The sequence below is a fragment of the Musa acuminata genome, chromosome BXJ3-5 (assembly GCF_036884655.1).
Source record: "Musa acuminata AAA Group cultivar baxijiao chromosome BXJ3-5, Cavendish_Baxijiao_AAA, whole genome shotgun sequence".
NCBI lineage: Eukaryota > Viridiplantae > Streptophyta > Magnoliopsida > Zingiberales > Musaceae > Musa > Musa acuminata.
In genome coordinates this window covers 42,913,421-42,938,408 of record NC_088353.1, presented here as the reverse complement: position 1 = coordinate 42,938,408, position 24,988 = coordinate 42,913,421, and the positions used below count along the sequence as shown (strand labels likewise).

Below are 24,988 nucleotides of genomic sequence, written 5' to 3'. Positions count from 1 at the left end.
GGTACCTCTATGAAATTTTGACAAAATAATGGTCATTTTGATGCACACCGAAGACTAAGATCAATAACAGTCATTTTGGCATTGGATCAAGTTTATTACATCATGGATAGAAGGCCACAATGGCCATAACTGGTACAGATAAATAATACCATACAGAAACATGCTCACAGACTGTTCTAACTAATTATTCCATAAAAAAAACAGAATAATATGAAGAACATCAATGGTTTTAACTTCTACCACCCAAGATTACATTTTTATTCATCAACAGACTAAAAGTGACCAGCATGATGAACATACTCCTACATGTAAAATGGCTATATGAGGACAGGTATGTTGAAAACCATTTAATGATGTTCACTCTTCATCTCTTGGGCCATAAACAAGAGAGGTTACTTGGACACTACTGAAAGTTCCCAGATCTTTATCGTCCCATCATCACTGGCTGAAGCAAGAAGTCTTGGTTCCTGCAGGGTCATACCACAACATGTACAGTTAACAATTGCAATAGACCCAAAGGACAAAGAGTATACACATTTGAATGCAAAAAATACATCATGACTAATAACCAGAAATCCAGTTGTAAATAAAAGCAAATCACCTTCATATTCCATTGCACGGAGTTCACATCCATGTCATGAGCTTTTTCTTTCTTAACCAACATCTTATAAGATGGTTGATCAACCTGAAGTCCACAATATTAGCTGAGAGAATGTTGACCGCTTACACTAATCATTTCAACGAATAAATAAAAACATAATTTCCTATTATCCTCATAAACAAACCCACAAGCATGAAGCACATGGAAAAATGTCACCACAATGAAGCAATTTTGAATTGTTCGACCATAACTTAGCAACAAACTGTCTACAGAATGACCTTCAAAACCCTAGTTCTTTAGTTTGGCAGAATGGCCATGGGCCTGCAGGAAATTTGCATGATCAAAATCTGGAGAAATCTAACTACTTGATGCAATAAAGACCGTTAACAATATGAGCTTGTTCAGGAAAAATACAGATTGCCGCATACGAGGAGAAAAACAACAGCATCACTTAACAAGGCTTTTGGAACATGCTAAAAGATTGGAGGATATAGATCTTAAATACACTTACCTGAATATCAAGAAATGAGCATGAAAAACATGCTACAATTACATATAAATTTAGTTCAGTACCATGAACTTATAGATTAACATAACAACTAAATAGAAGAAGCAAATTAACAGGACTGCTGTTTTAAAAATTAACTAGAACCAATAGAAAAGGAACCCAAGTGCAATATGTCCACAGTAGGTTTAAAATTTGACTAGAACCCATAGAAAACGAACCCAAGCACAATATGTCCGCAGTCTTGATCATTATATACCAGTAACCAGTTCAAATTGGGTAAAAGCACAAATAACCATCTTTGCTTTTAGATGTCAGGCATGAATTATACCAAACTGTCTTTACTCTCAGTAAAAAGGCGTATAGCATCATCAGCCGCTCCACTCGCAATTAAACCCTCCCTGTAATTTGGAATAGGAAATCGCCCAGTTAGCCTAAGAAGGAATATCCTGAATTCACGATTACAAATGTTCAGCACAAAACATCAAAACATCGGCAGGTGACCATTTGATGACATAAGTAGACAAAAATATCCTAAAAAATATTATAATTATTCTTAGGCTCATTTCTGAAATTGCATGAGAAACTTATATGATTCAACCCTCAGTCTCCCCTAAAAAATATACTTACATAGATGCAAACATGCAGCACAATTGTCCAGCACATTACCGAAGAATCCTATTTTTCAAGATGGTGGTACTAGCAAATGGTCATGTCAATATCAAATCCCAATATTTTCCCTTAGTTGAAGGGCACCTTGGAACCTATAAATTGGAGCCATATTGATAGTTTGACACTTAAATACAGCCATTATTCTTCAATATTAACTATGATGGATATCTGCAGAGTAAACCAATGGGATTGGCAACAGAAAAGTAATAAACAAAAATAGCTTGTAGTACAGGTAACCAGCATCATAGGAAAAACTCTAGGGTGTGTTTGGCTGTTTTCTCAAAAGAAAATTTCCTGTTACTAAAATAAATAGGCAACATATTTATTTGGAAAACAATTTCCTGTACTCTAGTCTTGAAAACTATTCTTGGGCGAACTGTGATTAAAATATACTAGTATAACCAAGGTTCGTCGTACCGTACCGCACCGGCGTTTCGACCCGGGCTCGGTACGGTACGGTACCAGTGTACCGACCGGTACATTAGGGCGTACCGAGTGGTACACCCTGGTGTACCGAATAATTATATATTTTTTCATACTGTAGCAGTGCTACAGTATAGCACTATAGCGGTACCGAACGGTCCACGTACCGATAACCTGTCAGATCAGTACGTACCACCCATACCGGGCGATACGTTTCGGTATGACAGACCTTGAGTATAACAACATATAAGAAGATAAATTACATAATAATATAATATACAAAATTCACAAGATTAAATACCTTTATATATTTTATATATAATGTAGAAGATGGTACGAACATGTGCTTAGAAATACCTATGAATACGATAGTTAGAAGAGGTGAAATGATTAATGTTAGTGGTACAAGAAAAAGTAGAGGAAGACCTAAAATGGCTTCAATAGAAACTATAAATAAAAATTTTAGTAATCTAAACTTTAACCAAACATATGACTTTTTACACATCTCAATAGCAACAAAAAATCCATGTAGTGAACTCCAAATAGTTGGGAATTATGGTTTTGTTGTTGTTATATGATAATATAGTAATACAACACATTAGATAGGATTATGTCAATTGGTTGGGCCTGATCTCCCCAAGGAAGTTTTTTAATTGATGTAGTTTCTCATAAACCTGATGTTGTTGGACACAAGTATATGACCTCTTGGCCACCACATTATCTTAGAAAATTTCTTAAGTAATTTGGTTGAGCTACATAGCACAAGTCCTATCAAATAACCTAATAATATAAATACCTACATAAGATAAAATATTTAAAATATTAACTGTTATATGTTTTAAAATTTTTGTTCTTTTCTCCCTGTCTTTCCATAATTTGCACAACAAGTGATGTCCAAAGCTTAGTTATTGAGAACAAAAACTTGTTCTAAAATATGAATCTTCCTGAGAGCATATCAAAGTCCAAAGATAGCCTTAATTTCTTGTTTGCTTCAGTGTCCTAATATAAACCCCTCATTTCTCTACTAATCCAATAAGGAGAACCCTGGGGCCCAATAGATAAATTGATATCATAGAACAAAATTCACATGAAGCAACAATTTGTCCAGAGATTCATATTAACATGTTAGATGATTCTATATAGTTGGTTAGAGCAATGGAGTGCAAACATTACTTTACAACTTTGAGAATAAAGCAACACTTAAAATGAAAATCTGGTAAGAAAATACTCCCAAGAGAAAAGATGCAAAGCATAATTTAATACCTTGACCAATGAACTGAGAATATGGTCCGATCATGATATCCAGAAAGGGTACACAGATGACTCCTGAAAGAACCAGAAAATTCCCATCAGATGATAAAAAAAAAGGATTTACATACGCAGTTTATCAGAATATGTTGATCAGGTTAAGCCATTAAGAATTTGGCACGAATACAAGGTCAAGATATCCATAAACCATTGTTGAGAACTATATCAACAAATACAAGATTCCTTCAAAAGAATTTTAAACATTAGGTGACTGACTAACTCTCCATCCACTAGAATATGTTAGCCAAAGAAGCTCAGTGATACCAGACTTGGGCCATAGGTTGCTTGTTCTACAACCTACTCACCAGAAGGTACAGATTCTATATCCTTGTAAACCAAACTTCCATATCAGTTTTAGATCACTTGTACAACCAACCCTCTGAAACATTTGTCAACTGAAAACTTTCTTTGTTTGTAAATCTACATTATAGAAAATATTCTTTTGAGTGAACATGGAGCAATAATGCATGTCTTATGAGCACATAATTAATGGCAAATGACTTCTTGTTTGGACTTTTCACAAATCACTAAATGTACTGTTAATATAATTAATTAATCATTTTCATCCATCTGTTTCACTTAAAGTAAAGATCATAGGATTGTACACAATTGTATAATTGAAAAGGTAAAGAAAGTATGATAGAGATAATAAAACATAACACTTATTTGTATAGAAATAAAAAAATTAAAAATATAAAATCAAAACTACAAATTTAAATAACAGTAAAAACAAAGAACAAAGTGAACAAGCATAAAAATAAGATCTGAACTTTATAAATTACTGAAAATAAATATAAAAAATATTGTTGCATGAAATAAAAACTAGAAGAGACAAGATAAAATCTGTTTTCTTGGAGAGAGGCAGACATATCCATAAATAGTATTTTGTGTGCAGTAAAATATAGGACATAACTAGTACTTGAATGTACTCAAAACAATTTGTTTTAAGTTATTCTTGAATGCCAAAAAGACGTTTCCTAGTTTTGTTAGGCCAACCTCCTCCGAGGCTTTCAGTGAACCTATAAGAGAACTATAGGTAACAATATCAAATTAAAAAAATCTTGTTTTTAGTGCTTTTAATCAAGGTTTTTAATTTCATACCATATCGACGTTTCAAGCTTTGCCCGATACGGTATGGTACGAGCATACCGAGTGGTACACCAAGGTGTACCGCTCAGTACATATATATATATATATATATATATATATATATATATATATATATATAAAGGGAGTACGCTGCCTCAAAGTCGTCGCCTCCTTTTCTTCTCCTCGTCTACGACATTTGACAAAGACGTCAAAGGCTGCAGATGTCTCCAGCCTTCGGCGCGATGCAACGAGGAGAAGAACGAGGTCTTCTCCTCATTCGCGGCGTTCGGCGAAGACGTCAACGGCCGCAGATGTCTTCGGCCTTCAGCGCGACGCGACGAGGAGAAGAACATGGTCTTCTCATCTGCGGTGTTCGGTGAAGATGTCGAAGGCTGCAGATGTCTCCAGCCTTCGGCGCAATGCAATGAGGAGAAGAACCCAGTCTTCTCCTCATCTGCGGTGTTCGGCAAAGACGTCGAAAGCCACAGACATCTCCGGCCTTTGGCGAAGGACACGGCGAAGAAGAAGTCGAGTCGTCGCCTCTCCGTTACCTCCTGGATCGGGATCGTCGAGGGAGGGCGGCACCGGATCGGAAAGCGTCAAGGTTCTCCCGATTCTCCCTCTTCTTCGAGCGTCTTCTCCCTCTTCTCCCTCAACACTTCTTCCCTCGCCGCAACCAAGCTGATACCACCCGATAGCGGGCAGTCCGCGTACCAGTATGCTGGAGGACTGGTACGTACCGCTCGGTATAGGCGGTATCATTCAAAATTAAAATCCTTGCTTTTAATACAATCAACTCCGTCTCTTATCAACTGGCCATACGAATTGCTAGTTAGACTAATACATACACCAGTACATATGGTATTCCAAAAAAAGCCAAAAATGGCTAAAAATTCAAAAACCCATATTTTAATTTTTTTCCTAATTTCTTCGTATATAAATTATATTTAGATAAGAATAAAGTGTATGCAAGCCATAAGTGAATAGAAATTCTAGGTGACTCGAATGAGAGAGAACGAGAGTGAGTCAAAGCAAGTGAACGAGGGGGAAGCGAGGACTTAAAGGGTCAAAACAAGGCCCAACATTCAATTTGACCATTGGGACCTGGTTTGACTTGAGAGATCAGTATAGGCCTGTATCAATTGATAACAATCGAGTTTCAAACCCCATAACAATACTGTTACCAGCCCCATAATAATGTACCACCCAAAATGGTCCAGTCCACATATCGATCAACTGGCAAACCGATCCATACCACCCATTTCATATCGTATTGAACGGTACGTCAAACCATGTCCTAGTAACATATAATTGAATGAATCCTACAATAGCTCCTCATGACAAATATAGAGTCGGCTTGCAAAGTGATTTAGGTGACATGTAGCAATTAGTGTTTTTTTTTTTTCATTATGGCCAACTTTCTTAAACACATCATATCACCTTAAATTGCAACTGTCAGTATTCATACAAACCCAATGCTAATGAAGTAAACTCTTTGCATCGGAATTGCTATATGAATAACTTCTGTTGTAATTTGCATTAAAATTTTCAACTTTCATGAATATAGTAATGACTTGGATGGAAATTTGAAATGGTAGCTGAAAAGCTTCTACATTTATAAGAGATATTATGTATTGAAAAGCAAAGCCAATACTGTCAAATGAAGTTGCATCTTACCAAGATCCATTGCCATCACCACTTGTCTCAGATGGATTCTGTGAAGTATCCCATATCTTCAAAGTAAGATCATCACTGCATAAAGAAGAAGCAATAAGATGCCATATTATCATCTTTCTTGTTGGTAACAATGTTAAGAATATGTACCTGCATGTAACCATTCTATCCCCAGCAGAGTTGAAAGATAATGCCCAGACTGTAGATGTATGCCCACTGAGGAGCAAAGATCAAAATGAATAAGAATTGCAAATAGACCTCAAAGTGCATGAACAAGGATATTTTGCCCAGACTGTAGATGTATGCCCACTGAGGAGCAAAGATCAAAATGAATAAGAATTGCAAATAGATCTCAAAGTGCATGAACAAGGATGTTTTCTTGTCATCATTACGGTAGTATCTTGCCTAGTATATTTATTATCACATCCATAAGAAGTCATATATAAACTTAACCTTCAATTACCATCACATAGTTATTGTCCATGAAATTATAACTGATGAAAAAATGGAGCACAACCTTATGTCTCTGCAGCTTAATATGCAAAATATGGATGGCAAGAACATAAAGCATGAATCTTTCACAAGACGAAACAGGATATCTTCCAGCAATATTATTTTCTTTTTTTTTGTTTTCCTTTTTTTAGGCAAGGTCAACAATAATGAGATAGGATAATTTTGAAACCCTTGTTATGCTTACAAACAAAAATGACACAAGTTCTTAAAGGTTTAAATCTTCAGAGGAGATAGAAATACAGCTTTTGAAGGTGGTTCCCAAATATATATGAAGAGAAATCAACTAGGAAAAAAGGGGTGACTTTATTGATACTGCAGAAACTACAAACAGATAAAGCTCCCTGGGAGATGCTTCAGTTAATAGGTAAGAGATAGCATGAGCAAATTTACAACATGAAGTTAAGGGGGCATGGCTGACTGACAAATTTATTACATTCTTCAATCATTGATAGTACTATTACTAGATTGACACATGGGACACCTGTCAATAAACTGAACAACGCAAAAAGAAAAGTATTGCCAGAGTATTCATCACATGATTTGTACCAATTTGTAGGAATGTTAGTTGCCAATCACATAGGAACCTTGGCTCACTAGTCTGTCATCCCAGTTGAACAACAAATGTTTCGTTATAAAATTGTCTTCTCAACTGGTCATGTAACTACCCATAACAAGATGAGTGAGATTTTTGTCCATTTGATCTCTTAACCTCTGTCATCTGTAGAAATGGGGCATTACCTGTTTCTTTAGTTAAATTTATATGGCATCTATATAGCTTCCCTCTGAACCACTAAAATGGATATGTTTATCAGTCAACAAAGCTAAGAAGTTAATTTCATGAATGAACAATCACAAGAAACATATCCTGAAATTTTAAAAGCAGTATCAGTAGTCCAAAATAAGTTTTCTACTACACTCAACATCCAAGTTTATTATAAGTTTCAATTCCCAATGAATATCATTTGCCTACAGATAGGTAATAACAACATGAACGAATTTGTCTCATATTGGATAGTAAAGGAAGATGTATAACTTCAGTACCTGCTAGCTTCACCTAATGTTTGCACACAATGCCAATCATCATCACCATCCTCAGTCCAGACCTTGGTATCATACCAAGTTCAGTTAGGTTCAAGATAGATTGCATGAAACAAATAACTAAATGGACATTTAAGTTCAAAAGCTAAAACATAGCTGAACAATTCCATACCTTGACAGAGTTGTCATAGCCAACAGAAACCAAAATATCCAGGAAGGGATGCCACTGGACCATCTTAACATCCTGTGTGTGACCTTGCAATACCGAAACACACTCAAATTCATTACCCGGTTGAGCTTCCCAGATCCAAACAGTCTTATCTCGAGCACATGTTGCAAGCAAGGATCCAGAGGCATTCCACGAGACACTCTTAACTTCGTTTTCATGACCCTGAAGAAGGGCAAAGTGTGAAGGGAAAAAACTGATTTACTTATCATTCAAGTAACGTGAAGCTGTAAAAGTAAAATAATAAAGAAAAGTGATACCAATTTGCTTAGGCATAAACACACTGAACCATGCAAATTTCATCATTAGTGTTTACCTCAAGTGTCGCAACACATTCAAATTCACCACCAACATGTTCCCATACGGCAGTTGTACCATCAAAACTTGCTGTAGCCAACAATTTTCCACTAGGAGACCATGCACAAGACCGGACCGTCCGAGTGTGAGTATCTTCAAGAACAGACTGTGATAAGATAATTCAATGCAAATTAATTCTTGCAAGCCAAATATCAAACAAGTCCATAGACAACTCAAAGATATGAATCGATAGATTATAGATTAAAATAGCTTAACCTACACATTTGAGTATAATGCCAGAGGATGAGATACGTTATCTAATACCCATAACAGATGATATCTAGATTAGAAGTCCAAAACTAATTCAGCCGACGCTAACTAGTAGCTTCTATTACAAATTAAGCAGTTCCCTTCAAAATTCAGGACTACAGAAACCTGCTTCCACTTCATACGGAATTAGCAAACAACAATAATCCAGGAAACCATGTACGAAAACAAAGAAGATGAATCATAGAGGGAAACACAAACCGAGCAATTCCAGGAACCAGAAGGCCCCTTCTGCCAGATCCTGACCGTCTTATCGCCGCTGCAAGAGGCAAGCATCCCGGCGACGCCAGTAGCCGCGGGGTTCCACGCGAGACTCCAGACTCGATCGGTGTGACCTTCCAGCTTCTGGATCTCCCTCAGTTCCAACTCCCCGTCCAAGAGCTCCATCTCCACAGCCGCCCGCAGCCGCCACGGATCGCCGACGACGGAGAAGCCCGGTTCAATCGGACGAAGAGATTTAGGGTTTGAATCCGTGGCCCGTGAGGAAGCTAGGGTTTCGGAGAGCTCTGTTCTGGCTCGGGAGGCAACCTTGCGTCGAGCGATTAGCGAGCAGGAAACGCCAAGATCTTCTTACCGACGGCTTGCGTCGAATGAAGTCTCGGGTGAGTAGCGCATGAAGAGCGCAGTGATCCCCTCTTTTACGAAACGAGTCTCAGAATCCAAACCCGAAAGCGACTCCGTTTTCAAGTTATTTTGAATCCATTAAGATAGGGTACAAAATTAATGCCCGATCCGAATCCGATTTAATAGAATACCCATCCTCGGATCCGGATTCGGATCTTAATGCAAAATATTAATTATATGGCCCAAAAATAATTATCATTATTGTACAAAAGATTTATGACGTCACGAAGGTTTCGGCCCAACTAGCGGCCACGGGTCAAAGCCCAAAACACTCCCCAGAAAACATATCATCCGTCGGATTGGCGACTGGTTGAGTCGGAGCCGGCATTTTAGGGTTCTATTTCCTAGGCACGGCGATTACTCGTCCCTGCAGTCGACAGCTGCCCTGTTCGTGGAGGTCCCGGTGAGCCTCCTGCCTCTTCTCGCCTCGAAATCCATATTCTTTTGCTCGAATTTTCGCTTATCGATTTGTTTCCGGCGGCGGATCTGATATCATTCTTGTGTTTTTCCTTGAAGGATTGCAGTAGGAAAGAGATACACGTCTGAGCGATGAGGTAATCCGAGTTCTTCAAGTCCTTTTCGCGATATCATTATTGGGCTCTCATCATATATATATATAAAGCAATCGGCTCGGGAGAGAGAGCGCGCGCGTGTGGCGATGGATGTGAGTCCGTCGTCTTTTGGAGACGCTTTGGCTACGGGCGACTGCTTGGCTGCTACCTGGGATTATCACGAGGTCAGGCACGGTTCATCTCTCTCTCTCTCTCTCTTGTTTGTGGAGGAGGGTTCTCTTCGGAGTTCACCGGAGTTACTCTCTGTATATTTGTCTCATCAATCAATCGTGTTGCAGATCTTTCTCCAGCAGACGATCGAGGACTTGAAGCACAAGCTCACCTGCACCAACATGGAATTGGAGGCGCTGCGGACCAACGCCCACGAAGAGCTGCAGAAAGCCAAGGAAAGCAACCAGCAATTGATCGAACTCCTCGAGCTACGAACCTCCGAGAGAGACGAAGCGAGAAACCAGCTGCAGCTCCTGCTGAACCAGATCGGACAACCGAGCCTCGCCGGTCTCCCTCGAGTGCTTCCCCTGTAAGCATAAAAATCTGTAATTATGCTAAATCAATTCTGCGGAATTAACCTATATGCCAGGATTGAAATTCAATACATAGATCTAATTATACGATGCGTACCTTTTGATGCCATCCGTTCAGAGATCTTGTTTGATCTGCTCAGCACACCGTGATCCAAGATTGCTGCAGGCTCCGTCTTTAATCCGATCGCACTGCTGCAGGGAGTGCGAAGAGTAGACCTCAACGGAGAGATGCGCGTTTATACGTGTCAACGTTATGACGCTCTAACACACTAACACACCCTCAACCACTAGAGATCCTGTCCGTTTATAGGCGAGAGCAGAGGGTCTACGATGAGATGAGATCTCAGAAGATTTCCTCGGATATCTCCGAGGAATCGTTCCGTAGTGGACTTAGTCTTGGCTAAAATATCGCAACGAAACCCAATTCTATTATATATCTTATTCAATAAAAGGGCCACATATTCTAACATTCTCCCACTTGGCCCATTAATTGATAAGATATAAAAGAAATACAAAATCAAAACAAACAAAACAAAATTTGTTTGAAAACAATTTTACCTAATTGGATTCCAAAAAAATTTTTGAAAAGCATTTTATACATGGCCATGTTTTAAAATAAGCCAATAAGTCCAATAATCACAATAATACTATATTAAGTCCAACTATCGATGCGAGTAACGGTTGTATTTCATCAATGTCATACTCCCTTCTATGTACCACAACATTGTTAGTCTTTCCTAACATAGTCCATAATGACCCCTGTAATTTGTCTTGTCAAGACAATCCTGTTATTACATTCAACCATAATATGCATAAACATAAATGTAAACAGGATAGCAGAAACAGATAACTTTTATTAAAAATGTCAATAATAGCATCCACATAAACATGCATCACCATATCCTTTATGACTTGCTCACAAGCCCCATTCTAAGAACATGTTCTTTGAATATTTTGCACTGTAAGGCTTTTGTCAATGGATCAGCAATCATCATAGTGGTGCTCAAGTTCTCAATAGACACTTGTTGTTTCTGGACTCTTTCTCTAACCACCAAGTACTTTAACTCAATGTGTTTGGAACCACTAGAGTACTTGCCATTCTTAGAGAAGAAAACTGCTGCGGTGTTATCACAAAATATCTTCAGCGGCTTGGCAATTGAGTCGACCACACCAAGTCCTGAGATAAAATTTCGCAGCCATAAAGCTTGATTGGTGGCCTCAAAGCATGCCACAAATTCAGCTTCCATTGTTGATGATGCAATAAGCGATTGCTTTGCACTTTTCCAAGAAATTGCCCCACCAGCTAACATAAATACAAATCCTGAAGTGGACTTCCTGCTGTCGAGGCAATTTGCAAAATCAGCATCTGAATATCCAGTTACTTCAAGCTGATCAGATCTCTTGTATGTGAGCATATAATCTTTTGTCCCTTGTAGATATCTCATTACTTTCTTTGCAGCTTTCCAATATTCCATTCTTGGGTTGCTTTGATATCTTCCCAGCATTACAACTGCAAAACTGATATCTGGTCTTGTACAGGTTTGAGCATATAGTAGACTTCCAACTGCGCATCCATAAGGAATATTCTTCATTTGATTCTTTTCTAAGTCATTTCTTGGGCACTGGTTTTGACTGAATTTTTCACCTTTAGTAATAGGTACATCATTGGTTGAGCAAAGCTGCATATTAAATCTCTCCAAGATACGATCAATATATCCTTTCTGAGACAATCCTAATAATCCTTGAGATCTATCCCTGAATATCTCAATGCCAATGACGTAGGATGCCTCATTCATATCAACCATCTTAAAGTTCTTGTTGAGAAATATCTTAGTTTCGTGCAATAAACCAAGATCACTACTGGCAAGTAAAATATCATCCACATATAAGACCAATATAATAAACTTGCTCCCACTTACCTTCAGGTATATACACTGATCAACAATGTTTTCCTTAAATCCGAAGGAAGTAATGGTATTATGAAACTTTATATACCATTGTCTGGAAGCTTGTTTAAGGCCATAAATGGATTTCTTAAGTTTACAAGCCCAACTTTCTTTTCCCTTCAGGTTGTTCCATATAGATTTCCTCATCCAGATCCCCATTCAGAAATGCTGTTTTCACATCCATCTGATGCAACTCAAGATCATAATGAGCTACTAATGCCATAACGATTCTCAATGAGTCCTTTTTAGAAACAGGAGAAAAAGTCTCATTATAATCGATGCCTTCCTTCTGAGAAAAACCTTTGGCCACAAGTCTGGCTTTATATCGTTCGATATTGCCCGTTGAGTCGCGTTTTGTCTTAAAGACCCATTTACAACCGACTCTTTTACAATCATTGGGCAATTCAACGAGATCCCAGACATTATTCTGTACCATTGATTTTAACTCTTCTTTCATTGCATCATACCATTTTTCAGAATCGTTACTTTCTATGGCTTGTGAAAACGATAAGGGGTCTCTTTTTATTCCTATATCATAATCTGATTCTTGTAGATATACAACATAATCATCAGAAATGGCATGTTTCCTTTTCCTTTGAGATCTTCTCAAATCTGCCAATTGTGATTGTTCTACAAGATCATCAGCAGCGACATCAACATCATGTGAGAGTTCTTGGATGTTATTTTGTTGTTCACCCCCATTAATACTCTCATTGATTTGAGGAACAACAATCTCTCGGATAGGAGATGATATGGGAGAATTAACCTGAATCTCCTCAATATCAAAATTAATCCTTCGAGATTTTTCACTCCCACTGATTTCGCCATTTTCTAGGAATTTTGCATTACCAGATTCTACTATTCTCATACTATGATTAGGGCAATAAAATCTGTATCCCTTGGATTTTTCTGGATAACCAATAAAATATCCTGAAATAGTTCTTGGATCCAATTTCTTTTCATGTGGATTGAATACTCTTATCTCTGCAGGACATCCCCAAATATGTAAATGTCTCAGACTGGGCTTCCTACCAGTCCATAACTCAAATGGAGTCGATGAAACTGACTTACTAGGAACCCTGTTCAAGATGTACATAGCTGTCCTAAGAGCTTCACCCCACATCGACTCAGGTACAGAGGAATAACTCATCATGCTCCTAACCATATCCATCAGAGTACGATTTCGTCTTTCAGCAACATCGTTCTGCTGTGGCACACCTGGTAATGCATATTGAGCACAAATACCCCGTTGTTCTAGGAATCTAGCAAAAGGACCAATATTCTGACCAGATCCATCATATCTGCCATAAAATTCACCACCTCTGTCAGATCTAACAATTTTAACTTTTCTATCTAATTGTCTCTCAACCTCATTTATATATACTTCAAGAGTATCAACGGCTTGAGACTTTTCATGTATTAGATAAACTTTGCCATATCTGGACAGATCATCTATAAATGTGATGAAATATTTTTCTCCACTAAAACAAGGAATATGGAGTGGTCCGCAGATATTAGTATGAATAATCTCAAGAAGTTTTTTACTTCTTGTGGCATTTTTCTTTATTTGTTTAGTTTGCTTTCCCTTGATGCAATCTATACAAATATCAAAATCAGTGAAGTCTAAATGTTCCAAAATATTATCCTTCACTAATCTTTCAATTCTTTCCTTGGAGATATGCCTCAATCGTCTATGCCACAATATGGAAGATCTTTCATTATTGAAACTACGTTTCAATCCAACATTTGATTGCAGGGTCATTAGTGTCTTTGCAAACTCAAGATCCAAATTAATTCTGTACAAACCATCACACAGAATTCCAGAACCAACTTTTATTGAATCATAAAATATGCTGAGTTTGCCACTACCAAAAGAAATACAATATCCCAACTCATCAATTCTAGAAAGAGAAATCAAATTTCTAGAAATTGTAGGGACATAACATGTGTCAACAAGATCCATCAAGTGACCCGTCTCTAAGCATAGACGATAAGTTCCCATTGATATCACTTTCGCTTTAAGACGATTTCCCATAATGATGAATCTTTCATGTTCTTTTGGTTTCCGAATTGAAAGGAATACCTGCATGTTATTTGTAACATGAGTTGAAGCACCGGAATCAATCCACCAAGTGTTAGAAGGAACTTCTGTAATGTTTGATTCGAAACATACAAAGGTCGAGTTAATACCTTTCTTTTCGAACCAAGTCTTGCGTTTAATGCAATCCTTCTTCACATGTCCTTTCTTGCCACAAAAGAAGCACTTTACAGTAAATACTTTCTTTTCATTATTCTGTTTAACATTTCCAGACTTAGCAAATCTCTTTGATGGATGATGCTTCAACTTTCTTTTCTTATTACCACCTCCTTGAGTAGTCGTCATGACATTATATGAATTTTCCTGTCTTAATCTCAATTCTTCCTGAACACACATGCTAGTCAACTCATTCAAGTCCCACTTATCTTTATTTGTATTGTAGTGAATCTTGAATGGGCCAAACTGAGAATGAAGAGAATTAAGAATAAATTGCACGAGGAAAGATTCATCAACATTCATGCCTAATGTTTTAAGTTTTGCAGTTTTGTTAGCCATATTGAGGATATGATCCTGAATTCCTCGAGTACCATCATACTAAGCTGTAGTCAGTTCTTTCATCAATGTGCCAGCCAATGACTTATCAGCAGATTTAAATCTATCTTCAATAACCTTTAAATATTCCTTTGCGCTAGTTGCAATCGGTAATGAAGTCTTTATGTTATTTGCAATTGTCATTCTTATGAACATTAAACTAAGCCTATCAGATCTTTCCCAAGCCTTCATTTCATTAACTTGTTCTGCAGTACTTTCATCAGTCAAGTCTGCAGGCTTTTCAACAAGTAATGCTAGATCAAGATCTAATACACCCAGTGTGAATTGCACATGCTCTAACCATTCTGAATAATTTGATCCAGAAAGTACAGGGACACTTGAAGCATATGAATGTATATGCGGAAGTACCACTGCAAAAAGATATATAACAACATTAATGCTTTGAGTTTGTCAAAAAATTGATGAACTATTGATATCATCTATATTACACCTTTGGGTGAAATATTGACATATCTAGTGTTCACTCAAGAATATTTTTGGAGGACTGATACTATCCTTGAGGAATAGGTATTGTTACCTTTGGGTATACAACCCTAAACTGCAAGGATATCTAAAATAGTATCATCCTACCCCATCATATAATTATTTGAATTAGATTCTTCTTTGGGATTATCTAAATCTCATAATTATATGTGTCATTATGAATATTATTTCCTTAATATCATTTAGGACTAATTCTTTAATATTATTTTATAAGTCATTAGTCTAGGTCACTTTGGTGACTTCAAGACTAATGCAATGATATAAAATAAAAATGTCCTATAAATGACAAAACTTTTATTGTAATTCATATCACAAAAGTTTATCATCCTAGGCCACTTTGGCAGCTACTAGTCAGATAAAACTTAGGGAAATAAATTACAAATAATATTCATCAATGTTTCTTTAATTTTGCTAAACAGTTCAATAATAAAATAACAATAATAATTATTGAACATTTATGTAAAGCAGTTCAATAATAAATAACCATAACAATTATTGAACATTAAAGCAAAGTAATTCAATAATAAATAACAATAATAATTATTGAAATTTAATGCTAAGCAGTTCAATAATAAATAACCATAACAATTATTGAACATTAAAGCAAAATAATTCAATAATAAATAATAATAATAATTATTGAAATTCAATGCAGAACAGTTCAATAATAAATAACTATAACAATTATTGAACTTTAATAAAAAACTCATATGATAATTTCAAGCATATACATGTGAATAAATAAATAAAAAATTCTAAAAAACAATAATTGGATTTTTTTTTATTTACCACATATATAATGAATAATTCATATGAGAAAACTATAAAATAAACCATAATTTATAGTTTTTTTTTAATCAAAATTAAATCCAATCAAATAATCAAAAAATAATAATCATGATTAAAATTAATCATAATTATAATAAATGATATTTATCAATTTTATAATTGAGAATATAACCTAAATTTCTCAATTTCATAATGATAAAAACCGAAAATATTTGATATGATATAAATCGAAAATATGCGAATGGCAGAACTGTAATTTGGCAGAAATTAGACCCGAGGCCAAAACCGTAAATATGTTAGAACATAAACTGTAATTACGATATTTGCAAAGGGTAAAACTGTAATTTTGAAAACCCTAGCCTCGAGGACAAAAACGTAAATATGCCAAAACCCTAATCTGCCATTGCCGCCGCCGCTGCCTGCGCGAGCGGCGCTGCCGCTGCAGCCTGCGGCCCGGCCGCCTGTGCGCGGCTGCGGGTTGCCGCCTGTACGCGGCTGCGGGCTACCGCCTATGCGCGGCTGCCAGCGACTGCCTGTGCGCGGCTTCCAGCGGTAGATCTAGCCTGTGCGCGGCCACTGCCGCCACGGCGCTGCCGCCGCGGGGCTGCTACTGCTCATGCGCGGCCGGTGCCGCTGCGGCGGTTCCTGCCCGCGGGTGGCTGCTGCCAGCACGCGGCCGCCGCCTGTGCACGGCCTACTCACGCATGGCCGCCACATGGGCTGTCTGCCTGCGTGCGGCCGATCGTCGCATGGACGGATTCTGGCCGTGTGCGACCGGGGTTCTGTGATGCCGTGTGCGACCGGGGTTCTGTGATGCCGTGTGCGACCGGGGTTCTGTGATGCCGTCGCACGGACGGAGTTCTGTGATGCCGTCGCACGGACGGAGTTCTGTGATGCCGTCGCACGGACGGAGTTCTGTGATGCCGTCGCACGGACGGAGTTCTGTGATGCCGTCGCACGGACGGAGTTCTGTGATGCCGTCACACGGACGGGTTCTGTGATGTCGTCGCACGGACGGGTTCTGTGATGCCGTCGCGTGGACGGGTTCTGTAATGCCGTCGCACGGACAGGTTCTGTGATGCCGTCACGTGGACGGGTTCTGTGATGCCGTCACGTGGACGGGTTCTGTAATGCCGTCGCACGGACGGGTTCTGTGATGCCGTCGCGTGGACGGGTTCTGTAATGCCGTCGCGTGGACGGGTTCTGTGATGTCCGCATATGGAACGAGTTCTGTGATGTGCGCATATGGGACGAGTTCTGTGATGTGCGCATATGGGACGAGTTCTGTGATGTCCGCATATGGGACGAGTTCTGTGATGTCCGCATATGGGACGAGTTCTGTGATGCATACGCTACTCGGCGTAATCGCAGATTCGCAGCGAGGTCGACGGTGACCATTACTGCTTAGCAGTTCTTGGAAGATAAAGGTAATTATACATCGTAAATTAATTTACAGATCTAATGCATGATTTCAAAAACCGGGCTCTGATACCAATTGTAAGCATAAAAATCTGTAATTATGCTAAATCAATTATGCGGAATTAACCTATATGCCAGGATTGAAATTCAATACATAGATCTAATTATACGATGCGTACCTTTTGATGCCATCCGTTCAGAGATCTTGTTTGATCTGCTCAGCACACCGTGATCCAAAATTGCTGCAGGCTCCGTCTTTAATCCGATCACGCTGCGGAATCTGCAGGGAGTGCGAAGAGTAGACCCTTTCTCCTCTCTTCCTATCCTTTCACAGGATCACACAGATCCTGATTTGGGGAGAGGGAGAGGGTTTTGGGGAGAGAGTCGAGGAGAATAACTGAATTCCTCAACGGAGAGATGCGTCTATACTGTCAACGTTATGACGCTCTAACACACTAACACACCCTCAACCACTAGAGATCCTGTCCGTTTATAGGCGAGAGCAGAGGGTCTACGATGAGATGAGATCTCAGAAGATTTCCTCCCATCAAGGATATCTCCGAGGAATCGTTCCGTAGTGGACTTAGTCTTGGCTAAAATATCGCAACGGAACCCAATTCTATTATATATCTTATTCAATAAAAGGGCCACATATTCTAACATCCCCATCCTCCAACCGATGCTTCTCCGTTGCTGCAAGCGATCGGCAGCTCCAACATCTCCGACAACCTATCCGAGACAGCCCACCCTTCCCAGCGGTACGTTTCGTCTCCGGTCGAGTCGTTCGTCGACGCCACCGCCGTCACTTCTCCGGAGCTCTCGACCGGGAACATGGGCGATTCCTCGAGGGGGGCGTCGTCTTCCAGCATGGGCAAGTATGAACAAGCCTCTGCTGTAACTGATAGCCTCGCCATGAAGGGGAGTCGACCGGAAAGAGGCAGGTTTGTGCAAGCTGTGCTGCAAGCAGGGCCGTTGCTGCAGACTCTTATGATGGCGGGGAAGCTGCCGCAGTGGCGCAATCCTCCCCCACCCCTGCGGCATCTACAAGTTCCTTCGGTGGCCATGATCCCAACAGACCATGCCGGTCATAGAGCTTCTCAGATTTGCTGTGCTGTTCCTGTGTGGAATTTTTCATGATGCAGCTTGATTCATCTCTCTCTCTCTCTCTCTCTTCTGATGGAACAATTCAGACAAGTTCTCCAAGAGTGCTTTGTTTGCTTTGATCTCTCTCTCTCTCTCTCGATGGAACAATGCAGAAAAAGTTCTGCAAGAGTTCTTTGTTTGCTTTGATATACATGTAAGGAGAATAAAACTATTCTCCCAGTTTATTTTAATAAGCTGTTGACTTTTTGCTTTGTCATCCTGTATGATTTCAGTTTATTTTAATAAAACTCTCCATCGCCACACGCGCGCGCTCTCTCATAAGCAATATGAAAAAAAAAACATGCATCGAGTCCATAAGCAAACTCAAAAAACAGAATCACGGATAGAAAAGAGAAAAAACAAAAGAATTACAAAACAAATAAAATTTTGAACTTTGGAAGCAAAGAGAAATAGGTAGAACGTTAAAGCATGTCGATATTGATAGGGGTAATAATGGCGGCATGACGTGTCACTGACCTCACCTGGGCGTCATTCTGCCCAACGAGGAGGGCAATAACGCTGACTCGACACGCACTGACGTCACCTGCTCTCAGGCAACGACTTCTGACCCCACGCGCTTGACCGAGGCAGGGGAGGACGACGACCGGGTGTTTATGTGACTCTTCAATTATATTTTTCCAAAGTTGATTCTTTCGATGATAAGTACAACACATGGGATGATTATATCTACAACACATTTTTTCTTAAAGGATGCACTTTTCACATTATATGAATATTATAACGAAAAATCAATTTTGTGTTCAAAATTTTTCTCCTGTGAATGTTTATGATTTTGTTGCCTTTTTTACATGATCAAATTAAGATGCTTGTCTAATTCTAAACCTTATCTGTCTTGGTTCTGGGATCATGATTCCGTTGTGCTAATGCTTGCTTCTGCCATCTCCAGGCCGAGAAGATAGGCCTTAACTACATAGATGTGGAAAGTCTAAAGAAGATGAACAAAAATAACAAGTTGGTTAAAAACACTTGCTAAGAAGCATGGCCTGCAGTACCGGATCGTACCGCCCGGTATGGGCGGTACGTACCGGTCTGACAAGCTTCCGGTACGCAGATCGTCTGTAGCAACACTGTAGCACTGTAGTAGTGCTACAATGCTCGACATGCCTAAATATACCAAGCGGTACACCTGGGTGTATCGCTCGGTATACCGTACCGTACCGGTACCGAACCCAGGTCGAAACTCCGGTACGATACGGTATTACGGACCTTGCTAAGAAGTACCATGCTTTTCTAGCATCAAAGGCTATTATCAAACAGATCCCTCGCCTCCTTGGACCTGGTCTTAACAAGGCAGGCAAGTACTATAACTTTTTAACTCTTATGGCAAGCATGACACTTTCAAGTGCAGCTTCTCATATTTTTGGTGACAAAATGAAACAATCATTGGTAAGTTTTAGTTGTCATATTCTTCTCTTTTTACTCCTTTTTCATTGTAATTTCCAGGAAATAAATAGTTGTTTCACATCTAAGATAGATAGTCAAATAATGGTAATTAGTCAACAGCCACCCCACCCTCAGTGAGCTAACTGGCTACTTTATAGAACCATCTAAACCATGTATTATAATGCAATTACTGGATTGTTATAACCTGATACAGTGTATTTTGGAAAATAGAGAAGTCTGCTTTGGAGATTACTTGTTTTTGCAAGTGACATTGCCATTAGTGTTGTATTGTTTCATTGGAATTGATTGTCATGCTCTTAAACTATTGTCATCCATATGAGAATGTTGTGTGGAGTCTGATGGGAAAAAGGCTAAACTAAACTTACACTCGAGGATAAACAATTATTTCTATTATAACAAAAAAAAAAAAGTTGATCAACATATTGTTTTATTCTGATGCAAGGATTGTACCAAAGTTCTCTGCTGCTGGGTGTCATTGCTTTTTGTCATTTTCCTTTTGTTCATTTTGCTGCTGATGTTGACTTCATTATCAATTAGGTTGAATTTTAAATCTCGATACATCTTTTTATGATGTATAAAAATTATATTTCTCTACTCCATTGACCAAACTCCTGCATCTCCTCTTGTATGCATTATTATTTTTTTTTTGATACATATCTCTCTTTATGGCTACACTTTTTTACCATGCCTAAATGTTAGGTCGGCTCTGATACCAAATATTATGACTCGGGCCTGATGGGCTAACTGGTCTATCAACTTCGTTTGGTCTAAACCATTGACTAAAATACTTAAGCTGAAGTTGATAATAGTACACTCATCAGACCCTTATAAGTCAATCATACACATTACTCGTTTCCGATGTGGGACTAATGGGATGTTACAGAATTTATGTTTCCACTATGCCTATAAAGTCAATCATCAAAATTTTCTTTCGTAGTGTTAAATCTTACCCCTGCATTCCATTTTAGAAAATAGGTTTGGTTTCTCTTACTTATGTTGATGTTACTAAGATCCTTGTCCACTTGATCCCTTATGGTAATTAATTCAATTTTGTTTTGCTGCCTGATGAGCTTTGACATGATTTTGTTGAGCATGTAACATCTAACACGTAAATTCTAGAATAAACACTGAAATAATGGATTAATTTGTTTGTCTTTTCATCCACCATATTACTCTTGGGATCTTTGTGGCCACAATGACTTCTTCTTAATTTGAACGCCTCTTGGAGCGTTTGTTCTTATTTGCTGTAGTTTCATGCGCAAGTCATTTGTTCATGTCCAAAATACAATAAGTTAAGAAGTATTAAACATATTTAATGTTACAGGTGAGGTGCTTGTACCTGAAGAGCACTATGGGAAAGCCATACCGGGTATTCTAATTTGCTCCTTTCTCAGGCAGGTCAGTGATAAGATGCAATTCCTTCAGTTTTCTTAGCATATAAGGATTTTTTTTATAAGAATCATGGAAGTACCGAGGTATCAAACAATTGTGAAACTTTTGTTTCCAGTTTCCAATCAAATCTTTGTTTAATGAATGTGGTCGGTGGCAGCACCTATGAGATAGATATTCTTGCTTTGCTTCTAATACTTGGTGGGCTCTTCGTTTATGGCATCTCTCTGATGGTACCTATTGATCATTGCTTTGTTGTGAGAAGTAGTGAAGATTCATATTACTTCAAACCATGTGAAAAGTATTAAACAAATATGGCTACTAATTTAATATATGATTAGAGGAAAATATAACTCCAAGCCAGGTGATTAAAACTGAGCTTTAAAGATCCTGTGCTCCACACTTTGGTACATCCAATTATAGTTCAGGATGAAAAAAGAAAGAGTGAAGTAATTGGTAGATAACTTCAGTTACAAATTCAATATGTAATGGTAAATCAAAATTATTAATTATTTGTAATCTTTTCTCAGACTTTATTAATGTCACAGCATTCTTATTTCAGCAACCCTAAGGTTTGTTTTCAGATTCAATGGGAAAAAAGAGGCAAGAGTAAAATAAGATCTTTACTTTTTGGAGCACTTGATAGATCTCAGTGCATGTTCAAAGCCTCCATGTCACCAAATCTCACTGCCAAGAGAAAGGCTTACAAGCCAAGGCATGAACACAACCCCAAGATCACCTATATCCAGTGAAATCTGTATGGCTTGTTCAGGTCTTCAACCTCATAATATCAGGCATGGAACATTCTAGAGGTTCTAAATTTATTTTTATATAAGCTGCAATGCACTTGTCACAAAATTTAAACAAATATTGTAAGATTCAGCAAAAGATGCATGACAAGATCCAGTCCAATCCATTAATTACATAGGTTGGTGCTAAGTAAAAAAAAAAAAAAAAAAAAAGATCTTGGCTCATTTATGATATTAGAGCTTAAAACTATGTTTTAAGGTAGCAGCTGACTTGTATTAGCCTATAAATAATCCCCTACCTAAACACCTACAAGTGAGTTAATAAAGATGTGTTGTTGGCTTCTTGTCCCCTTTCATTGCTTTGGTTTTATGCTTGTTTAACCATTGCTGAAGGTTTTAATATTTGATGTCTAGTTTACCTGGAAGGACAAGCATGCCTCTCAAGCTCTATGATTGAGGATTGGCAAGGAAGCATGTGGTGCAGTTGGAAGACAGGATAGCTGCCTTTAAGCTATCATTAGCTGAAATGTCCCATAGGAGACAGTGACATTGGTCACATCAACTCACATTGGGAAGAGTATACCCTTTTTTTGATGCTTGACTTCACACAAATGAGGTGATTAGAATATTGGACAAACAAACATTGGCAATTGGGAATGAGACATTCTTGTTGCTGTTAGGTGTATTGAAATGAAACCAAAGCAAGCAAGAGACATTGTATCCTCTGGTGTGTGGACAAAGGAGACAAAGGTGAACTCCTGTTTGTTCACCTTAGGCAAACTAATGAAAGATGAGAGAGAAAGCCAAAGGCTAATAGTAGAATACAAGACCTTATGTTAGTTTCACTGTTGGCATTGGTGGATGGATATGGATATCTTAGTAGGAATAGGCTTATGACAAGACAAATGCTTCATCAAGCAACTCCAATCTTAGTAATTAGCAGCTGAAACCACAAAAACACACTGACTTTTCATGTTTTTTTTTCTCTCTCTTTTCTCACTTGGAAATATCACAGTTAAAAGTATGGAATGAACATTCAACCCTTTGATTTAAAAGGGTTGATGCATACAATTTTTTCCAGGAAAAACTCAAAAAGAGGATTTTTTTTTTCTCAGCCATCTATCTTTATCATTAAACTTTATGAAGAACAAAGGATAAATATATATATTTCTTACATTACATGGCCTAAATAACAACCTACCTACATTTTATGTTGTCTTCATCAATCGAAGGACATCATTGTGTGAATTGAGTTGTATTATTCATTACTAGTTGACTTGATCTACACAAGCCTAATTTTCTTCTGGTGCAACAGTTGCAATGCACCCACCCCTCCTTCTCAACCATGACAAGATGAAAAGGACAAGAACAAGGCAATGTGACAGATACCTACACTGGAGTTGCAACATCTTCTTCTTGCCAAAAACAATGAAAAGGTGTTCATCATCACACCACAGCAAACCCTATTTGAATTCGACCACCACTGTTGCATGGATCTGCTGAACTCTCTCTCTCTCTCTCTCTCTCTCTCTATGGATATATCTATATATATAACCTCCCACTGTTGTCTATCATTGCTCACATGCATCACCTTTAGAAATGTCACTCTCCTTCTTAAAAACCTCTTGAAGCTCATCCATCCATCACAGACTCCTTTCTTCACCATTAATGCATACCTCATTCTGAAGGAGGAGAGAGAGATCAGATACGGGCATGAAACCAAGCTTCGCCTCTCTCTTCTCTAGAGTGAGGCCGATGGCTTCCTCTCCTCCTCCTCCTCCTCTTCTCAACGAGTCATGCCTGTCGAACTCGTCGTCAGGCGAGTGGGAGAGCTTCTCGGACGGCGACGCCGTCGAAGCGGTCATCCACGGGCTGAGGTCGTCGGACAGGCTGTTCTTCGAACCAGGCACGACGAGCTCGATGGTGGAGGAGGCGGCCAAGTCCGACGTCGACGGCACTCCGTTCGAGGGGAGCATCGCTATGGCGGTGGACTCGGAGGACCCTTATCGTGACTTCAAGCAGTCGATGGAGGAGATGCTGCTGGCGCATGGCGTGGGAGACTGGGCGTGGCTTCAGCAGATGCTGGGATGGTATTTGCTGCTCAATGGGAAGAAGAATCATGGGTTTATAATTGGAGCATTCATGGACTTGCTTTTGGGCATTGCTTCTTCTTCCTCTTGTTCTACTTCTTCTTCTTCTCCTTCATCCTCTTCTTCCAGTTCTTTTACCTTCGAGATCGAGGAGGAGGAGGAGATGATGTGAAGTGGATGCAGTTTGACGTCCATCCTATTGATCACTGTAGCCATGGGAAGAAGAGTACACTCAAACATGACTTGCTGCTAATAGCATGGATGTGGATTTTTGTCTTTGACTAAATGGGGGGGGGGGGGGAAATAAAAATGTGAATTTTCTCTCTCTCTCTCTCTCTCTCTCTCTCTCTCTCTCTTTTTTACATGGATTTTCTTTTTCAACAAAATAGAAACACACAAACCACTATAATAATAATAATCATATATTTCATGAGCTTAGATGATGCCAAGCAATCTTTCACTTTATTGAGGTTGGAAGGAAGAACAGATGAGTTGCAAAGTTGACAATCTCA

General features: G+C 38.7%; 2 protein-coding genes across 7 annotated transcripts; one reads left to right on the top strand and one right to left on the bottom strand.

Moving 5' to 3' along the window:
- Positions 1–55: 55 nt before the first annotated feature.
- On the bottom strand, positions 56–9,293 carry LOC135638650 (protein CIA1-like). The gene is made up of 10 exons (XM_065151891.1): positions 8,875–9,293; positions 8,366–8,512; positions 7,996–8,214; positions 7,827–7,888; positions 6,423–6,488; positions 6,276–6,350; positions 3,465–3,527; positions 1,438–1,507; positions 602–685; positions 56–467 (listed from the first exon to the last, which is right to left on the bottom strand). Exons 1-10 carry the CDS (start codon positions 9,058–9,060, stop codon positions 393–395), a joined length of 1,047 nt encoding a protein of 348 aa, XP_065007963.1. The 5' UTR covers positions 9,061–9,293; the 3' UTR covers positions 56–392.
- A 283-nt stretch (positions 9,294–9,576) lies between these two features.
- LOC103986512 (transcription repressor OFP13-like) lies at positions 9,577–24,760 on the top strand. Of its 6 annotated transcripts, none has more exons than XM_065151894.1 (6): positions 9,577–9,700; positions 9,814–9,851; positions 9,920–10,038; positions 10,148–10,389; positions 21,573–21,646; positions 23,702–24,760. In XM_065151894.1, exon 6 carries the CDS (start codon positions 24,100–24,102, stop codon positions 24,646–24,648), a length of 549 nt encoding a protein of 182 aa, XP_065007966.1. In that variant the 5' UTR covers positions 9,577–9,700; positions 9,814–9,851; positions 9,920–10,038; positions 10,148–10,389; positions 21,573–21,646; positions 23,702–24,099; the 3' UTR covers positions 24,649–24,760. The 6 variants fall into 6 exon arrangements, with proteins under 6 accessions (XP_065007966.1, XP_065007964.1, XP_065007969.1 ...); XM_065151892.1 differs by having other exon boundaries at positions 9,580–9,700; positions 9,920–10,033; XM_065151893.1 differs by having other exon boundaries at positions 9,588–9,700; positions 9,822–9,851; positions 9,920–10,033.
- The last annotated feature ends 228 nt before the right edge of the window (positions 24,761–24,988 follow it).

Excerpts from the sequence above, each read along its gene's own strand:
- LOC135638650 (XM_065151891.1), bottom strand. The coding sequence starts at position 9,060 with ATGGAGCTCTTGGACGGGGAGTTGGAACTGAGGGAGATCCAGAAGCTG. Across the intron at positions 8,215-8,365 it reads AATGTGTTGCGACACTTGAG|GGTCATGAAAACGAAGTTAA; the intron begins GTAAACACTAAT and ends GCCCTTCTTCAG. Across the intron at positions 686-1,437 it reads CTGAGAGTAAAGACAGTTTG|GTTGATCAACCATCTTATAA; the intron begins GTATAATTCATG and ends TGTGGACTTCAG.
- LOC103986512 (XM_065151894.1), top strand. The coding sequence starts at position 24,100 with ATGAAACCAAGCTTCGCCTCTCTCTTCTCTAGAGTGAGGCCGATGGCT.